General features: G+C 41.2%; 1 protein-coding gene across 1 annotated transcript in view; it reads right to left on the bottom strand.

Moving 5' to 3' along the window:
• The window catches only part of ASCC3 (activating signal cointegrator 1 complex subunit 3), a 915,848-nt gene that overhangs the window by 220,229 nt on the left and 677,028 nt on the right, over positions 1 to 18,591 (bottom strand). Inside the window, exons 19-21 of the mRNA XM_089665174.1 lie at positions 12,375 to 12,551; positions 8,428 to 8,653; positions 4,690 to 4,844 (exon numbers count right to left, since the gene is read on the bottom strand). Of these exons, the coding sequence (XP_089521300.1) occupies positions 4,690 to 4,844; positions 8,428 to 8,653; positions 12,375 to 12,551 (558 nt within the window). The remainder of the gene's footprint in view (positions 1 to 4,689; positions 4,845 to 8,427; positions 8,654 to 12,374; positions 12,552 to 18,591) is intronic.

The raw sequence follows: 18,591 nt of genomic DNA, 5'->3' as shown, positions 1-18,591 counted from the left end.
TATTTAAAGTGGGTCTGTAGGCAGAAGCTATAATACACAGTTTGAAAAAAACAAAAAATAACAATAATAAAAAAAATATATAAACACATGCACACAGTATATACTATATAACTACAAAACAAAATTATATATATATATATATATATATATATATATACACACACAGGGTGCAGCAACATAACTTCCTTTTTTCAAAACGCAATAAAACCCATTTTATGAATCAGAATTGTTTTTATTGTCTTTAATAATGTAGGTACATATCTAAAGTTCTGTTTTACACAGTTTTGAAAATCATATCAGGTAGGTGACGCCCCCCATTGTCCATACACTGAATAAGCCAATTTCTGGCGTTTTTCATGACCCTTACCAGCATAGCAGCGGGTATGTTTGCAATTTCTGCGCGGATGTTGGCCTTCAGGTCTTGTAGGGTCCTTGGACGGTTTACATAAACGTGGGATTTAAAAAAACCCCACAAAAAAAAGTCACAAGGGGCCAAATCGGGGGAGCGGCCTGGCCACTCCAAATCGCCCCTTATTGAGATGAGGCGCTCCGGGAAGTGTTCCCTTAAAACAGCCACTGATGCTCTTGAAGTGTGAGCCGTTGCTCCGTCCTGTTGGAACCAAATGTCCCCTAAGTCCAATTCATCAAGTCGTGGAAAAACAAATTCCTCCAACATGTTCACATACCGGTCTGAATAATTCACTTATTCAGTGTATGGACAATACATACACACACAAATATATATATATATATATATATATATATACATACACACACACAGTGTATACTATATAAATACAACCCTGTGTAACTGTGTTATTGACTTTGGGATCCATAATGCTCTCGCATGATGACATGTAAAAAAGTTGTGTGAAAATGTGTGGATGGCAGTCCTAGAAGTCACTGTTACTCCTACAACTGGCACAGGAGACAATCTTATATGGGCTGTGAGAGTAATGCAGAAACGCCCAGGAAGTTGATGGTCACAGGGGACCCTATATATAGGACTAATAAAACCTGTGGCCCAGATCACCACAGCATGTGGAGGATAGGGCTGACAAATTACTGGTAAGAACTGGGCATGACCCAGTTATCTTGGTACATGTTGGCATGAATGACAGTAAACATGGACGATGGATGATCCTTAAGAATCAATTTATAGAACTAGGCTGTAAGTTGCAGAGAAGAACTTCCAGGGTTTTATTCTCTGTAAAATTGTCTGTGCCATGCACAACACAGGAGTAGCTGAGCTTAGAGAGCAAAACACATGGCTATAGACCTGGTGTAAGAAGGAAGGATTTGGGTTTCTAGAGTACTGGGCAGACATTTTATTGGTGGTACAATTAATTTGCTAAAGATGGTTTGTACCTAATTGCAAAAGGTTTACGGGAAGGTTGGATAAGTATTTAAACTAGGAGTTGGATGGAGTTTGAAGGGAGAGTTAGAATATAGTGGGGTAAATAAGTCAGACGAGGATCAATCACTAATGGAGGGTGGAATTGGGGAAGATGTACGAAGAGCAATGGCAGGTGATCAGGAGCATCCCAAGTTACAAAAAAACACTAAACTTACAGTACTATTTGTTTTGCAAAAATAAGATAATGTAAATGCAAGTGCAAAATGCAAGAATGAATTAACCACTTGCCTACTGGACACTTTCACCCTCTTCCTACCAAGTCCAATTTTCAGTTTTCAGTGCTGTTGCACTTTGAACAACAATTGCACAGTTATGCAACACTGTACCCATATGAAATTTTTTTTCCCACACAGATAGAGCTTTCTTTTGGTGGTATTTAATCACCACTGGGTTTTTATTTTTTGCACTATAAATGAAAAAAGACTGAAAATGTTGAAAAAAAAAGTTTTTCTTTGTCTCTATTATAAAATTTTGCAAACAGGGAATTATTTCCTTCACTGATGTGTATTGATAAGGCTGCACTAATAGGCAGCACTGATAGGCAGCACTGATGAGGCGGCACTAATAAGCAGCAATGATGGGCATTGATTGGCAGTACTGTTGGGCACTGATGGGCAGCACTGTTGGGCACTTTCGGGCAGCACTGATAATCAGTGCTCTGATTTTCAGTGTAGATGACTACTTTCACAGTTGCCGGTTATTGGCAGCACTTTCGTCACGCTGTGACAGTGTGACAAAAGTACTGCCGATAACCGGCAAGTGTATTTACATGGTGATCAGCTGTGATTGGACACAGCTGATCATGTAGTAAAAGGTTGCTGTGATTGGCCCTTTACCATGCCATGTGGAGGACACAGTAATGACAGAGAGCGCTGGGTGTGAACCACTGGGGGCACATTCTGGCAGGAAGTCATATTATGCCCTCCCAGAACTGGATGACCGCGCTGTAGCTGTCATTCAGCTATAGTGCGGTCAAGAACTAGTTAAAGTGTTTGTTCATCAATGCCAGAAGTGTGACAAGCAATATGGAAGCCTTGGTGCATGAAGCGCACTATGATTTAAAGTGGATCTTCATCCATCTTAGTCACTTAAACCTCTTGGCATGGCTCCTCCCCTCTGCAATCTAAAGCAGTTATTTTTTTTTCTTTTTACCCTGCTCCCCATTACATATCCCAGGCTGCAGGAATAGGTTACGGCGGAGCTGGTACATATATCTTAAAGTGTTGTTCAAAGAATCATTTCAGGCACCATCATGTTACAAAATAGTCCCCGTGTCCCATTTTGGACCAATGGACAACGTAACTATGTATATTATATAACTGTCCGATGCCACTAGAAGCTGGAATTCATTGAAATAGATATCAATAATTCAGTGATTTCCATTAGCTTCCAGATCCTGCGCCAAGTGGCTCCTCTCATGCATTGTTAACACAAAAGGCCGGCCTTTTATCACTGGTGCCATTCAAAGTATGATTTACATTTACTGAATGAAAGCTAGGCATTCTCTGATTGGACGAGGTGGAATGGTGACATCACATTTTCCACCTTCTCAAATCAGAGAATGCTTTGCATTCATTCAGAAAATGCAAAGCATTCTCTGAATGGTGCTGTCCATGCAGAGCGACTAACCTCCTGTATTCACAATGCATCAGGCTGGCCGCTTAGCACAAGAACTGGAAGCAAGTGGAAATCACCAAAGTAGCGGTGTCTAAAGCGGCATCTCATAGGTATGTTATATACATAGTTACATTGGTCTAGGCTGGACCAAAGTAAATATGTATAACATGCCAATGCCTGGAATTATTTGTTAATATTTTACTTAGATTTATATTAGTTATCAATTTATTTTATTTATGCGGATTGTGATCAGGATTTACCCTGGTAGGCTAATACTATTGCGGGTATTACAACTACAAGTACAGCAACAACTACGTTTTCTGAGGATGCTCAGGAAAAGTGGTCTGGGAGGAAATCTAATAGTGAACTTTTACTGTTCTTCTATTAAGGGCATACTAAACATTGTTATTTTGGTGTGATGTATCAGTTGCTCAGCAGTGAAAAGGATGGTTCTTCAAAAAATTATTAACATTGCTCAGAAAAGTATTGGTTTTCAGTCCCTTCCACTACAGCTCCTGCTTACTCTGTATAAAAAACATCACAAGGGACCCTCTGCATCCAGACCATTAACTATTTGAACTGCTGGCCTCTGGTGTAATAAAAATATTAAAGCGTGGATAAAACAAATTTCTTTCCTAGGACTATAAATACATGTGTAAAGGGAGGCAGATCTCCTGCCACTTTCCTCATTAGAACCCTGCAAGTGCAGCAGCTGATTGATAATTAAAAAAATCACTCCCATTCACATTCATTTGGCACATGGACACAGACAAACAGCTATATCTTCAAAATGACAAAAGTTAGGAATCAGCAATAAGGTTTGTCAAAATCACTTCAATGTTCATAAGTCACCCAGAGAGGAATGTTTTTTTTCTTTTTCAACAAAAGTTGAGTTACTCTTTAAAGAATAAGTTCACCTTTGGGAACATGTTGCATGTTACACAGTCTTTAAGGTGGAACATGTAACATGTTCCCAATGCTGCAGCCGCCGCCCGATGCACTGCAAAGCTGTTTGTTTGATTATGTTAATGTGCAAAGTGAGTCTGAATGGAAGTGACTTTTCCGTTATGAATCATCTGTTGCACTTGCAGTGTTCTAATGAGGAAAATTGCAGGGCCTGCACCATTTTAGAAGTAATTACCTATTTTGAAGTATCTCACAAAAAAATAAAATTTTTGTTACAGATGATGCCTAAAATCTGACTGGTATCTTAGTGCAGACTTCTCAGAACATCATTGAGCCAATCACATAAGCAGGAACTATTACCTCCAGGTTGCCATATTGCACTGCATTTTACAGCAAATTAGATTGCTGTAGATTGAAATGGAGAGGTAACTTTAAGTAACATTCAATTACAACATGCTCTATTATCATAATAATAATTTTTCTTGCAAAACTGGAGATGCCCTTTAAAGCAATGTCTACTTTCAGCAAAATATTTGCACACAATCTCTCCATACGTGCAACTGTAATTCAATGAAGATGTGATAATACCAAGGTTTTAAAACTTTGTTTTAATTAAAGAACAGTATTATGTGCATTTATTCTTTATGCTATCAAGGAAGCACAATATTAACTTGTTGAAAAAAAAAAACATGATATACCAGTACAACTCATATAATCATTTACCAGACATTAAGAAATACTGGATCTACCTGATCATTCCATTTAAAGTCAGGATTGATGCTCAATCGAACTCTAAGGACTGTGCGCGTAATTGGTTGGATAGTGGCTTCCATTGTAATGGCTGGAATTTGATGGACGCACTGTTTCACCTTTAGCCCAATGTTCACATGATGTAACATGTGACCTAAAAGAGGCACAAAAGGTTACAAATATTTGCATAAACATTTGCATATACAGGAACAATAATGCAATCAGACTTGTAAATCAGCTTTTAGATGGGTATATTACAGCTTGCTGTTTTGCATTGTGTTGTACAAATGAGTGACTTTTTTGACCTGGCATGTTCTAATGTTTTGTAATACTTAACTGGAATTAGCACACAGCAGTTTTAGTATTTGCAGCTCAGAATAATAAGTGTTAACCCATTTAAAATAAAATGGCTTTAACTACATTTCTATGATAAACTACTTTATATATGCATTCAGCCAGTGAAAATGAAAATAACCATATATGTTAAGATCACTGCCATTTCCACTTTCACCTTTACTAGGTTAGACTGTGTAAAGAACAGGTGCTTTCCACAAATATTCCTTATTCTTACTTGCCCCTATAGCCTGTTCGAAAAAAGTCAGTTGTAAGGGTACTTGTTTTGCGATAAGCTAGAATCATTAGATATGAGTTCCAGAGCACTGAAGTGGTGTATTTACATTATTATTTCTACAATAGTTGCTTCTGGCCACCAATAGGAGGAGCATAAGGGAGGAAATGCAACAGTCTTTGAAGTTAGATAAATTAGCATTTCACTCTCTCTTCTTTCCCAAAGATCCCTTTAGTGATAGCAGGAAGAAAAAAATGTGAACATACTGAACCCAGACTGCAGACCCTCATGGCTGAGACTCCTAGTTTTCAGCAAACAGGTACCTCCTGCCAGGGGCGGACTGACCATTGGGGAACTTGGGCACTGCCCAGGGTCAGTAGGGGGCCCAATGAGATGTCCCTGGTACCTTTCATAGACTTTTTTGGGTGTGATTTGAGTGTGGGCGAGGACACAGGGGCCCCATGATCCCCTATTGCCCGAGGGCCCCATGAGTTGTCAGTCTGCCCCTGCCTCCTGCATTTGACTTTTTAAGCAGGTAGCAGGAAAAACAGAAGACTTATACTTCTGCTGCTGAACTCTATTTTGCACCTCAAGTGGCCAAGCCAATGATACAATTTGTCAAACATACATTACAGCCTTATAAGTTTGAAAAAGAAAGTTCTGAAACAGCACAGCTTATAGTACAGTATGTGTATCAATCCAATATTGTCAGTAAATTACACTAATAGTATTATGAAGATTTATATAATTATCTCCTCGCTCACCATTCTGATTCTTTAAAGAACTACTCCAGGAATTAAGTCACTATTTATTTACAATTTACACTTTTATTGAGCTTCAGGAGTACAGCTATAACTATACTCCTAGCACTCTAACAGCAAAGGTACAGTTGCTGTGTGACTGCCTATCCATCCTCTTTGCTGGATGGGAATAGACTCACATAATACAAATTCTTCTGTGACTGGGCAGGGTGGCTGCAAAATCTGAGACCCGGCGGTCCAGTGTAGGAATGCCAGGAGTATAGCAATATCTGTACTTCAGGCGCTCAGTAAAAATATAGATAAAAGAGATAAGGCCACAAGATGGCACACACCTCATTGGATTTAACCCATTGTAAGAAGCACATTTTAAATAGTGACTTAAACCCTGAATTTCTTTTTTAACCTATTCAATACAGGGCACTTTTACCCCCTTCCTGCCCAGGCCAATTTTTAGGTTTCAGCGCTCTCACACTTTGAAAGACAATTCCGTGGTCATGCAACACTGTACCCAAACTAAAATTTTATAATTTCGTTCACGCAACTAGAGCTTTCTTTTGGTGGTATTTAATCACCGCTGGGGTTTTTATTTTTTGTTAAATTAACAAAAAAATTCCGAAAAGTAAAAAAAAAAAAACATGTTTCTTTGTTTCAATTATACAAGTTTGCAGATAAATAATTGTTCTTCATAAATTTAGGCCAAGATGTATTCTGCTACATTTCTTTGGTGAAAATAACCCAAATTAGGATGTATTATTTAGTTTGTAGGAAAGTTATAGAGTTCACAAACTATGGTATATATGTGAAAACTGATCAATCCTGAAGTACTGACAGCCAATCTAATTTCTTGAGGCCCAAAAATATCAGAACAGATATCCCCCAAATGACCCCTTTTTGCAAAGTAGACAGTCCGACGTATTTCATAAGAGGCATGGTGACTTTTTTTGGAAAATGAAGAAATTAAAAAAACGTTTACAATTTTTTTTTACATACTGTCAGCAGTGCAGTACAGCATCATCATATAACTGGCGAGGTGGTGATCAGGGACACTGACTGGTGACAATACGAAAAAAAAAAAAATCATTTCTTTATTTTTTTATTACATTTTTTTTTCTTTTTTTAAGATTTTTTTTTTTCATATTACACTATGACCAAGGAAGTATAATGTTACCATAGTAACATTTTACTACTTTGGGGAAGTGATCAATATTTTTTTTTTTACACAATTTGATTGCTTGTAGCAAATAATTTCTTGAAATCGATTAATTCAGGTTTTTTAGTTGTGATTAGCCACGGCTAATCACATGACACAGATGGGCTGTGATTGGCCCAGGCTGTGCATGTGATCACTGTGACCATTCACAGCTAGACACACTTGTATACAATGGATGGCATGGAAGGAAGCCATCCCTTGTATACAACTGTCATGTGGCCTGCAGTGATTGGTCACAGCAGGTCACACGGTACTGGCAACGGGGCCGGTACACAGATCTGTCATCGGCCGTGTTCGAGGTACACAGCCAGTGACAGATCTCACCACAGCGCTGCCTTGCGGGCACGTGCAAAGCGTGATTCAGGAAGGACGTTATATGGCGCCCTCCAGGAGGGACGAGAGGTTTGCCCGGCCGTCATTTTACTATAGGCCAGGCAGGAAGTAATTAAATACAGATATGACACATGAGGCAGTCAGAGAAGACTATATCAGGGGTAGGTCAGACAGAAAGGGAAGGTGGGCTGTACACATATGTTAAGCTTGTAAAATTTACCAGTCAGCTCTGCAGGTGATCAGATCAATGGTATCATTAGTAAAGAGACCATAGACTACAGATAAAACAAACTCAGGTTTGCTGTTGTAGCTATTAGCTTGTTTTAATAACTGTCCTTGACAATCAAATGGTAAAAGGTGCTTTGAATTAAAATATATTGGTATGTAAGTATGCCTTAGAAGACACTCCTGACAAAAACCTTATCTTGGGGGAACAACAGAGATTAACCTAGTAATCAACTCCTCACTCCCCCCTCCTGCCCCCTGGGAAGAGTTATCAAGATATACAAATGGAGGATGGAAGCAAAAGTCTGGCCTTACAATAGTTGCCTGATACACCATAAATCACCAGGTAAGTTTTGACAGTCAAATGTCACCTTACCTGGCCCACATCTAAAAGTATGTTTATGGGCTCAAGACACTCCTCATCCACCAATTTGGTGGTGGGGGGGGGGGGGGTTGTAATACTGACCAGCTTAGTTAGATAATACAGTGTGACTGTTACTATTTTGTTCATGTGATAAGCTGCCTGAGCCTAAAGTCACTCAGGTAATCTTTATATGCATACATTTCTTTACTGCCACGGCCTTTTTTAACTTGATGGTACCAAGCAAATTTATATCAAGGTCTAAGTAAGATATTTTACCAATTTCATCTTTCCGCATGTCCTTCAGTTTATCGATAGTGAGCTTCCTCTCTTCCAGTTTTGATAACACAGATGGAGGCAAAATGGAGAACTGCCTCAGTGGGCTGGCCCAGCCCCACAGTCGCTTATCGATGATTTTGCTGAGGTTCAGTAGTCTATACGTCATAGCTGGCCATCTTTTTCTGAGGGCTATTTCAAAAAGGGCTCGTACAATTCTAGCTGCATTCTGGAAAATAGTGATCAATGCAATGGAATCAATGTTACAAGAAATGACAAAACAGCCAAACCAAAATGTATACTACATAGAAAAGAAGATGTGTTACAACCAGATTATGTAATTGCTTAGTATTCTCCCATATCTATATGTATAGAGCAGCGGTTCTCAACCTGGGGATCGCGACCCCTTTGGGGGTCGAACGACCATTTCCCAGGGGTCGCCTAAGACCATCGGAAAACATATTTCCGATGGTCTTAGGAACCGAGACACCGCTGCTCTGTCTCGCGATCTGTGGGCGGGATGATATGCTGCCCCTGTAACCTGGCCACACCTCCGGGATCACTCAACAGCTCCGCCTCCTCGCCGCTGATTGGCCACCGGAACTGTAGCTCAGGAGAGGCACACAGGCGGCCAATCACCGGCGAGGAGGTGGACCTTGGAGAGGAGGAGCCGAGCGGCAGAGCGCGCAGATCGAAGAAGATCGAGGGAGCTGCAGGACCGAGTGTAGAGGAGAGAGGCCAGAGAAGGAAGACAGCTGACAGGTAAGTGCAAATTTTGCTTCTGCAGGCTGTAGATGGGAGAGGGAGAGAGCGAGCCCAGGCTGGAGCAGGGGTCAGCAAGGTAAGTATCATTGGTGTCAGTGGGAGGAATAGTGCCCCATCATTTGTGTCACTAATACCAACGATGGGGCACTATTCCTCCCCCCACTGACACCAACGATGGGGCACTATTCCTCCCCCCACTGACACCAACGATGGGGCACTATTCCTCCCCCCACTGACACCAACGATAGGCACTATTCCTCCCCCCACTGACACCAACGATGGGGCACTATTCCTCCCCCCACTGACACCAACGATGGGGCACTATTCCTCCCACTGACACCAACGATGGGGCACTATTCCTCCCACTGACACCAACGATGGGGCACTATTCCTCCCCCCACTGACACCAACGATGGGGCACTATTCCTCCCCCCACTGACACCAACGATGGGGCACTATTCCTCCCCCCACTGACACCAACGATGGGGCACTATTCCTCCCCCCACTGACACCAACGATGGGGCACTATTCCTCCCCCCACTGACACCAACGATGGGGCACTATTCCTCCCCCCACTGACACCAACGATGGGGCACTATTCCTCCCCTCACTGACACCAACGATGGGGCACTATTCCTCCCCCCACTGACACCAATGATAGGCACTATTCCTCCCCCCACTGACACCAACGATGGGGCACTATTCCTCCCCCCACTGACACCAATGATAGGCACTATTCCTCCCACTGACACCAATGATGGGGCACTATTCCTCCCACTGATACCAATGATGAGGCACTATTCCTCCCACTGATACCAATGATGGGGCACTATTCCTCCCACTGACACCAATGATGGGGCACTATTCCTCCCACTGACACCAATGATGGGGCACTATTCCTCCCACTGACACCAATGATGGGGCACTATTCCTCCCACTGACACCAATGATGGGGCACTATTCCTCCCACTGACACCAATGATGGGGCACTATTCCTCCCACTGACACCAATGATGGGACACTATTCCTCCCACTGACACCAATGATGGGACACTATTCCTCCCACTGATACCAATGATGGGGCACTATTCCTCCCACTGACACCAATGATGGGACACTATTCCTCCCACTGACACCAATGATGGAGCACTATTCCCCCCACTGACACCAATGATGGGGCACTATTCCTCCCACTGACACCAATGATGGGGCACTATTCCTCCCACTGATACCAATGATGGGGCACTATTCCTCCCACTGACACCAACGATGGGGCACTATTCCTCCCACTGATACCAACGATGGGACACTATTCCTCCCACTGACATCAGTGATGGGGCGCTAGTCCTCCCACTGATACCAATGATGGGGCACTATTCCTCCCACTGATACCAATGATGGGGCACTATTCCTCCCACTGACACCAATGGCGGGACACTATTCCTCCCACTGATACCAACGATGGGACACTATTCCTCCCACTGACATCAGTGATGGGGCACTATTCCTCCCACTGATACCAACGATGGGACACTATTCCTCCCACTGATACCAATGATGGGGCGCTAGTCCTCCCACTGATACCAATGATGGGGCACTATTCCTCCCACTGCAAAATTACAGTTCTGAAGTAGCAACGAAAATAATTTTATGGTTGGGGGTCACCACAACATGAGGAACTGTATTAAGGGGTCGCGGCGTTAGAAAGGTTGAGAACCACTGGTATAGAGAGTCAAAAAGTTGTGGTGGGGTGCCCAATAAACAAAAAATGACCTTTTACTTCCAGGGGGCATCATCCCATAATAGTCAGGCGGCAAAGTAAAGCAAATGAGTGGGACTTTATATAAGCCATTGGGAATAAATGTATGAGAAAAGAGTTATGAAATACAATTTGAATCCAACAGTTTTAAATATGAAATTGCCCATAGGCATATATAGGAACGTCCCCTCAGAACGGGAAAGCTCCCGCCCAGCTATTTATGTGCAGTTGCCGGATGGGAAGCTGCTAAGGACAGCCTGTCAACAACAGAACGTGGGCATGCAGTAGCTCACTAATTAGACAAGGTGACTAAATTCAATCTGGTGGTTGCCATGAAGAAAATGTTTTCAATTGTGTCCAGGAACTCGAGTGGCCTTGAATGCAGCTATTAGGCAAGATAAAGTCAGATAGTTATAGCTGAATTAGTTAATTAAATTGGAGCTGTTGCATGGTCAATGGATCTAAACTTTCATCAGTTTTCCTCTGCAGTTAGGCAATATAGCTTGCTCACCTATCTGCGCACAGCCTGTGAATGGACAATGAAAGAGGAGGAGCAGCAAACTGATGAGGTTATCTCTCTTCTTTCTCTCAAGTTATCTACCAGCAAATAAGCATCAGATAATATTTTTTCAGTAAGAGGTGTCAAAACACGGGGTTTTCCATTGCCGATTACTTGGCTACAACAGCATGAATTTTATCAATAAAAGCAATTTTCATGTAACAAATTTAGACTTTAAGGGTAACTCCATTTTTGTGGGGAAAAAAATTAACAAATTAAAAAAATAAAATTATCACACACACACAATTGCTACACAAGCTACTGTATATTGTAACTGAATGTTATAAATTTCCTTTCCTTTTCAATCTACAGAGCTGTAATTTTCTGTAAAATTCAATGTAAAGTGGCAACCAGGAGGTGTTCTGTACACAAATGGTGTATAGAACGCCCCCAGAAATGTAATTTCCAGCCAGTGTAATTGGATCACTGATTTTCCCAGAAGCTTGCACTAAGATACAAATCAAGTTTTAGACATCCCCTGTAACAAAAATTTCAGTTCTGGTGAGATACTCCCAAAAGGCTAATTACTTCTAAAGGGGTGCAGGCCCTGCAAATTCATCGATAGAACACTGCAAGCGTATCAGTTAATTAATAATGAAAAAGTCACTCTCAATGAGCTTTACTCTGCACATAGACACAGGCAAACAAACAGCTTTTTGTTCAGAGCAGAAACAGATAGGAATCTGCAACAAAGTTTGTTAAAATCCTTCCAATGTAATTAATCACCCAGAGGGGAATGTTTTTTTCTCAACAAAAGTGGAGTTACTCTTTAAGGAGTAGTACAAATCTCTAAAGCACTGGCCTACATTAAAGCCTTGTGGTAAAAGGCTAGTAAATCTCCTGGTCAAATTAATAGGTCAATCTTACCTGTGCAACATATGCAGAATCAGATATAAGGGAAAAATTGTCCAATTCTCCTCTTCCAATATATGTTTGTAGAAGAATGTTGATTTTGCCATAGCCATTTTCTACTCCCCCAGCAACTGGAAGTTCACAGTAGTTGTCAATTAAGTGTTCTAATTCATTACTTTCTTCTTCACGTACCTATGATGGAAAAACACATGAACAAAAAAACTATATAAATTACACACTATAAGTATTATAATTTGTGTGCTACATAAAATAAATGTCATACTTTTTTGAACTAGAAAAATACCAAGCTAGAACCAAACAGATAATTGCTTTAATTACTTTAGTTCAAAATTTCTCAACTAATAGATGCACACCTCAAAATATCTGGATAGGTTCCAGGTATACTCTTCTATCTGCTAACTGAAATTCACAATGTAAACAACATATACCTAATTACTTTCACTGCCAGGTCCATACAACATAGACCTACAGCATTGCTTGCAGCTGGCCAGGTGCGTATGCCGTACGGAACTGCATTCCTGACTGACCATAAACTTAAAGCAGAATTGTTCAGCAGGCTCTGCTGAACAAAATAATAGCTCTGATCAGCGCATGACAATCCGCTGATCAGAGCTATTCCGCTGATATGCGACACCCCCCCCCCAGCCAATGCCGCCAATGGTCACTCCCACAACCCCCGATCCCTTGTGGCTACCCTGCAGTCGATGGCTTCCCGCCTGTCCCACTGACTTCAGGGTAGCCACACGGGTTTAAAAATATTTTCTCATCCCCCTCCCACCCCACCATCAGCAGTCCGACCCTAGAATGGCCCCCCATTCTTACAGTTGCTCCAGAATTTGCCCCTGCTGAGCTGCTAGCCGGCGTTCCCTCCCCCCTCCTGCTGGCTGCAGCAGCTACCTAAGGTCACAGACAAACTGTCAGAATTTAGCAGTGGGGGAGAGGGGGGTTTGGTAGACATGTGTTTACCACTTCCCCTTCCTTTCCTTGAATGGGCACAGTGAGCAATCACTCCTGATTGCTCCTGTGTCCATTAATCAATGGAGCAGAGTAAACAGTGTTTACAATACTTCAGTTTTGTGAATGAATAGGAGTTTCTATACAGACTGCTAATTCATTCATGTACAATGCAGCTCACGCTGTCTTCAATCCTTTTCTCTGTCTCAAAGAGACATCAGGGGTCTGTTTAGACTTCTGATATCTCACCAAAGCCCCATCTCCCAAAAAAACCCCTAATTTTACAAAATATTAAAAAATAAAATTGTAAAAAATTTAAATAATAAAAATAAACAAATTGTAATGTCTTGCTCACACACGATATACTACAACATATGCCACTGCAGGGGCACGATTATGTGCGCAGGGATACACAGGTGTTCCGTGCATCCCTGTGCAGGCGTTCCCATTGATGTCATTTGGGATGTAGCAACTGCACAAACACAGCTGTTGCTCCCAGCTTGACATCCATGTGGGTCCGGGTGCATATCCCTGAGCTCATGCTGTCTGCGTTTGGGGTTATGCATTTAGACTCACACAGATGTCTGATTGGGAGCAGCGGCAGTGCCCGTGCAGCCGCTGCATCCCAATTGACATGAATAGGTCTGTCTGCAGGGGATGCATGGAATACCTGTACATCCCCATGCGGGTAAACGTGACTCTCCATGGGCAAACAATTTAGTATGCCCATGCCCAAGTAGCAATTTAGCAGCGATTTTGTAAGTTGTATTTGTGTCTGTCAATAATGATTTTAGTATATTATTAGTGAAAATAGCGATTTAATGAACATTTGTGCAACTATTGCCTAAAAAAAAAATTAGTAGCACTTTTTTTTTTATTCTACAGGTCATGTGCTTTCAGAAAATGTATGGTGTGGGTGTCTTTTACAAATTCTGAAAGCTGTAAAGAAAAAATTATAACCTGCAGATTTTAGGGCTAAATTGTTTTTATTTACAGTTTTGCACACCATCCGTTTTCACCATTTCACAAAAAGGCACAATTTAAAATGTACAAATGTTTGTTTTTATTAACTCAATACAGTTTTAGATTTTATATTTAGTGGGAAGTTGGCATGAATTTAGTAAATTTTGCCATGTGTGTATAAACTAATAATGATTTTATTGTATTTTTTAGTGAAACTAGCGATTTGTTAAACATTTGCGCAAATATTGCAGGACCTAAAAATCAGTAGCACATTTGTTGTATTCTAAAGGTCATGTGCTTTCAGAAAATATATGGTTTGGGGTGTCTTTTACAAATTCTGAAAGCCGTAAGTGAAAAATGATAACCTCAGATTTTTAGAGAAAATTGTTTTTATTTACTGTTTTTCGCACCTTCAGTTTCCACCATTTCCCAAAAAAGCACAATTTAAAAATTACAAACATTTTTTATTAACATAATACAGTTTAAACTTTAATATTTAGTTGGAATTTAGCAGGAATTTTGTAAATTTTGCCATGTACAGTATGTATCCACAAATGATTTTAGTGTATTTTTAGCTAAAATATTATATTAATAAACATTTGTGCAAATATCACAGGGCCTAAAAAAATCAGTAGCACCTTCCTTTTATTCTACTGGTCCTATGCTTTCAGAAAATGTGTGGTTTGGGGGTCTTACACAAACTCTGACAGCTGGAAGCAATGAAGAAATTGCAAAAATGGCCTGGCTACCTGAGTTTAAAAGTGGAGTGCATGGCCTGGCAGCGGAAGGGTTAAATTAATTTTAGAAAATGTTTAGGTACATTGGCAAATAATATAACTAAAAACAATTGTCACCTGATCTTAGTGCAACATACTTTGTCTATGTGTAGCACCTGACTATTTCAACCCTTTATGACCATTCTTGTGGAACTACAGTTGTGTCCAAAATTATTCAACCCCCAATGCTGTAAAGGGGTTTAGGGACTATAGTGTACATTTGGAATTGTATTCAGAATCAAATCCTACAAGGACGTTGTAACTACCCAAATGCAACTAAAATGACATCAATTGTTTATGTAATACAGTAGTAAATGGTTCTTATGTGGTTTCTTCATTGCCACAATTATTCAACCCCTTAAAGACTACCACTCTGAAGAACAGAGGTTCATACAGGTGCTTTCCATCAGGTATTGAAAACACCTGTGGATGTCACCGAGCAGCAATCAAGCATAATAAGCACCAATTAGGCAGCTTTAAAATGACTGTGATACTCAGCTCCTTCTAGACATTTACTGGTGTGGTTACAAACATGGTGAAGGCAAGAGAATGGTCCAGGAAGACAAGAGAAGAGGTGATTTCTCTTCACAGGAAGGGCAATGGCTATAAGAAGATTGCAAAGATGTTAAACATACCAAGAGACACCTTAGGAAGCATCATTCGCAAATTCAAGGCAAAGGGCACTGTTGAAACGCTACCTGGTCGTGGCAGAAAGAAGATGCTGACTTCGACTGCTGTGCGCTACCTGAAGCGTAGAGTGGAGAGAAGTCCCCGTGTGACTGCTGAGGAACTGAGAAAAGATTTGTCAGATGTGGGTACAGAAGTTTCAGCCCAGACAATAAGACGCACACTGCGTAATGAAGGCCTCCGTGCCAGAACTCCCAGGCGTACCCCCTTGCTGTCTCCAAAGAATAAGAAGAGTCGACTGCAGTATGCCAAAAGCCATGTGGACAAACCACAAAAGTTGTGGGATAGTGTTCTGTGGACTGATGAAACAAAATTAGAACTGTTTGGGCCCATGGATCAACGCTATGTTTGGAGGAGGAAGAACAAGGCCTATGATGAAAAGAACACCTTGCCTACTGTGAAGCATGGTGGAGGGTCAATCATGCTTTGGGGCTGTTTTGCTTCTGCAGGTACAGGGAAGCTTCAGCGTGTGCAAGGTACCATGAATTCTCTTCAGTACCAGGAGATATTGGATGGAAACGTGATGCAGTCCGTCACACACCTGAGGCTTGGGAGACGTTGGACCTTTCAACAGGACAATGATCCCAAGCATACCTCCAAGTCCACTAGAGCATGGTTGCAGAGGAAAGGCTGGAACATTTTGGAGTGGCCATCGCAGTCACCAGACTTAAATCCGATTGAGAACCTCTGGTGGGACTTAAAGAAAGCAGTTGCAGTGCGCAAGCCTAAGAATGTGACTGAACTGGAGGCCTTTGCCCATGAAGAATGGGCGAAGATACCCGTAGATCGCTGCAAGACACTTGTGTCAAGCTATGCTTCACGTTTAAAAGCTGTTATAACTGTAAAAGGATGCTGTACTAAGTACTAAGATTGAATGTCACTTGGGGGTTGAATAAAACTGATAATGCTGTGAGCACAGAAAAGACATTTGTGGTTATTTCATTATAACTGTTATGTTATATTTGTCTGACCTACAAGTGCCTCTTTAATGTAAATGTAAGCAAGATGACTGAATGATCAAAAGCAATGTCAAACTGGCCAAAACACTCAATTTCAGTGGGGGTTGAATAATTTTGGACACAACTGTAGCTATCTTGCATGATTTTGGCAGACTACTACTGTTTTCTCCATGTTTAGTTGATGCAAATAGTAACTGAATGTTTCCAATCCCTTCATCCAAACACATACACATGCAGGGCACCCAAATTTAAGTTAGCAGAGTGATTAAAAATTAAATCTTTTGCCATTTAGATTTTATCTCGGTATCTGTTGACCAAACTTTAAATTTTTACCCTACAGCCTTGCCACTTTGTTTTAGGGGATGTGAACTTACAGGCACTATGGCTCCACGTATAGTGGTCCTGCCCCAGGATTCGTAGGTACTGGAACAAGCTTTTTCATTTTATAGGTCACTGGTTTTGCTGCCCCTCAGACTCCGCAGCTTGCCTTACCTAATATGCCATTGGTTCATATTCCCAAAAACAAACAGAAACAAATCTTCTATATTCTCCTTGGGGCAAAACTGACTATTGCTCACTCTTGGAAGCAGCTCACGGTTTCCTTTAAAGCCACAAGACGGAAAATTACCTGGATAATGCTCCAAGAAAAAGTGGTTAGTGTACTCCTTGATAAGGTCACACAGTTTGAAAGCATCTGGGAACTCTGGGCTCAAGAAGTTAATATCTCCCTCTTTATTTAATGTTGTTTCCAGCCACAAGATTTAAGATGACTCCAAAAATGGTCTTTATATCTGTCTCTTCTTTTACCTTCTTGTTTCCTTCTCTCATTCTTCCTAGGTTTATTGACTAAGCACAGTGTAGTTGCATTAATGGATATCTTTTGTACACTCAATCGCCGGAAGTACTATACTCCATAGTACTTTCTTGATAAGTACTTGGCACCTCTGGCAGTTAATTACCAACCATCAGGTTTTGGGATGTGTTCCTCAGCCTTTATTGCTATATATACTACACTACATACAGGTGAAACTCGAAAAATTAGAATATCGTACAAAAGTTCATTTACTTCAGTAATGCAACTTAAAAGGTGAAACTAATATATGAGACAGACTCATTACATGCAAAGCAAGATAGTTCAAGCTGTGATTTGTCATAATTGTGATGATTATGGCTTACAGCTCATGGAAAGCCCAAATCCACAATCTCACAAAATTAGAATATTGTGAAAAGGTGCAATATTCTAGGCTCAAAGTGTCCCACTCTAATCAGCTAATTAAGCCATAACACCGGCAAAGGGTTCCTGAGCCTTTAAATGGTCTCTCAGTCTGGTTCAGTAGGAATCACAATCATGGGAAAGACTGCTGATCTGACAGTTGTGCAGAAAACCACCATTGACACCCTCCATAAGGAGGGAAAGCCTCAAAAGTTAATTGCAAAAGAAGCTGGATGTTCCCAAAGTGCTGTGTCAAAGCACATTAATAGAAAGTTATGTGGAAGGGAAAAGTGTGGAAGAAAAAGGTGCACAAGCAGCAGGGATGACCGCAGCCTGGAGAGGATTGTCAGGAAAAGGCCATTCAAAAGTATTGGGGACAAGGAGTGGACTGAGGTTGGAGTCAGTGCATCAAGAGCCACCACACACAGACGGATCCTGCACATGGGCTTCAAATGTCGTATTCCTCTTTTCAAGCAGCTCCTGAACAACAAACAACGTCAAAAGTGTCTTACCTGGGCTAAAGAAAAACAGACCTGGTCTGTTGCTCAGTGGTCCAAAGTACTCTTTTCTGATGAGAGCAACTTTTGCATCTTATTTGGAAACCAAGGACCCGGATTATGGAGGAAGAACGGAGAGGCACACACTGCAAGATGCTTGAA

Source organism: Staurois parvus, unplaced genomic scaffold (genome assembly GCF_062004578.1).
Source record: "Staurois parvus isolate SC_StPar_1 unplaced genomic scaffold, SC_StPar_1.0 ptg000048l, whole genome shotgun sequence".
Taxonomy (NCBI): Eukaryota; Metazoa; Chordata; class Amphibia; order Anura; family Ranidae; genus Staurois; species Staurois parvus.
The sequence above is the reverse complement of the archived record's forward strand: the minus strand, read 5'-3'. Positions and strand labels throughout refer to the sequence as shown.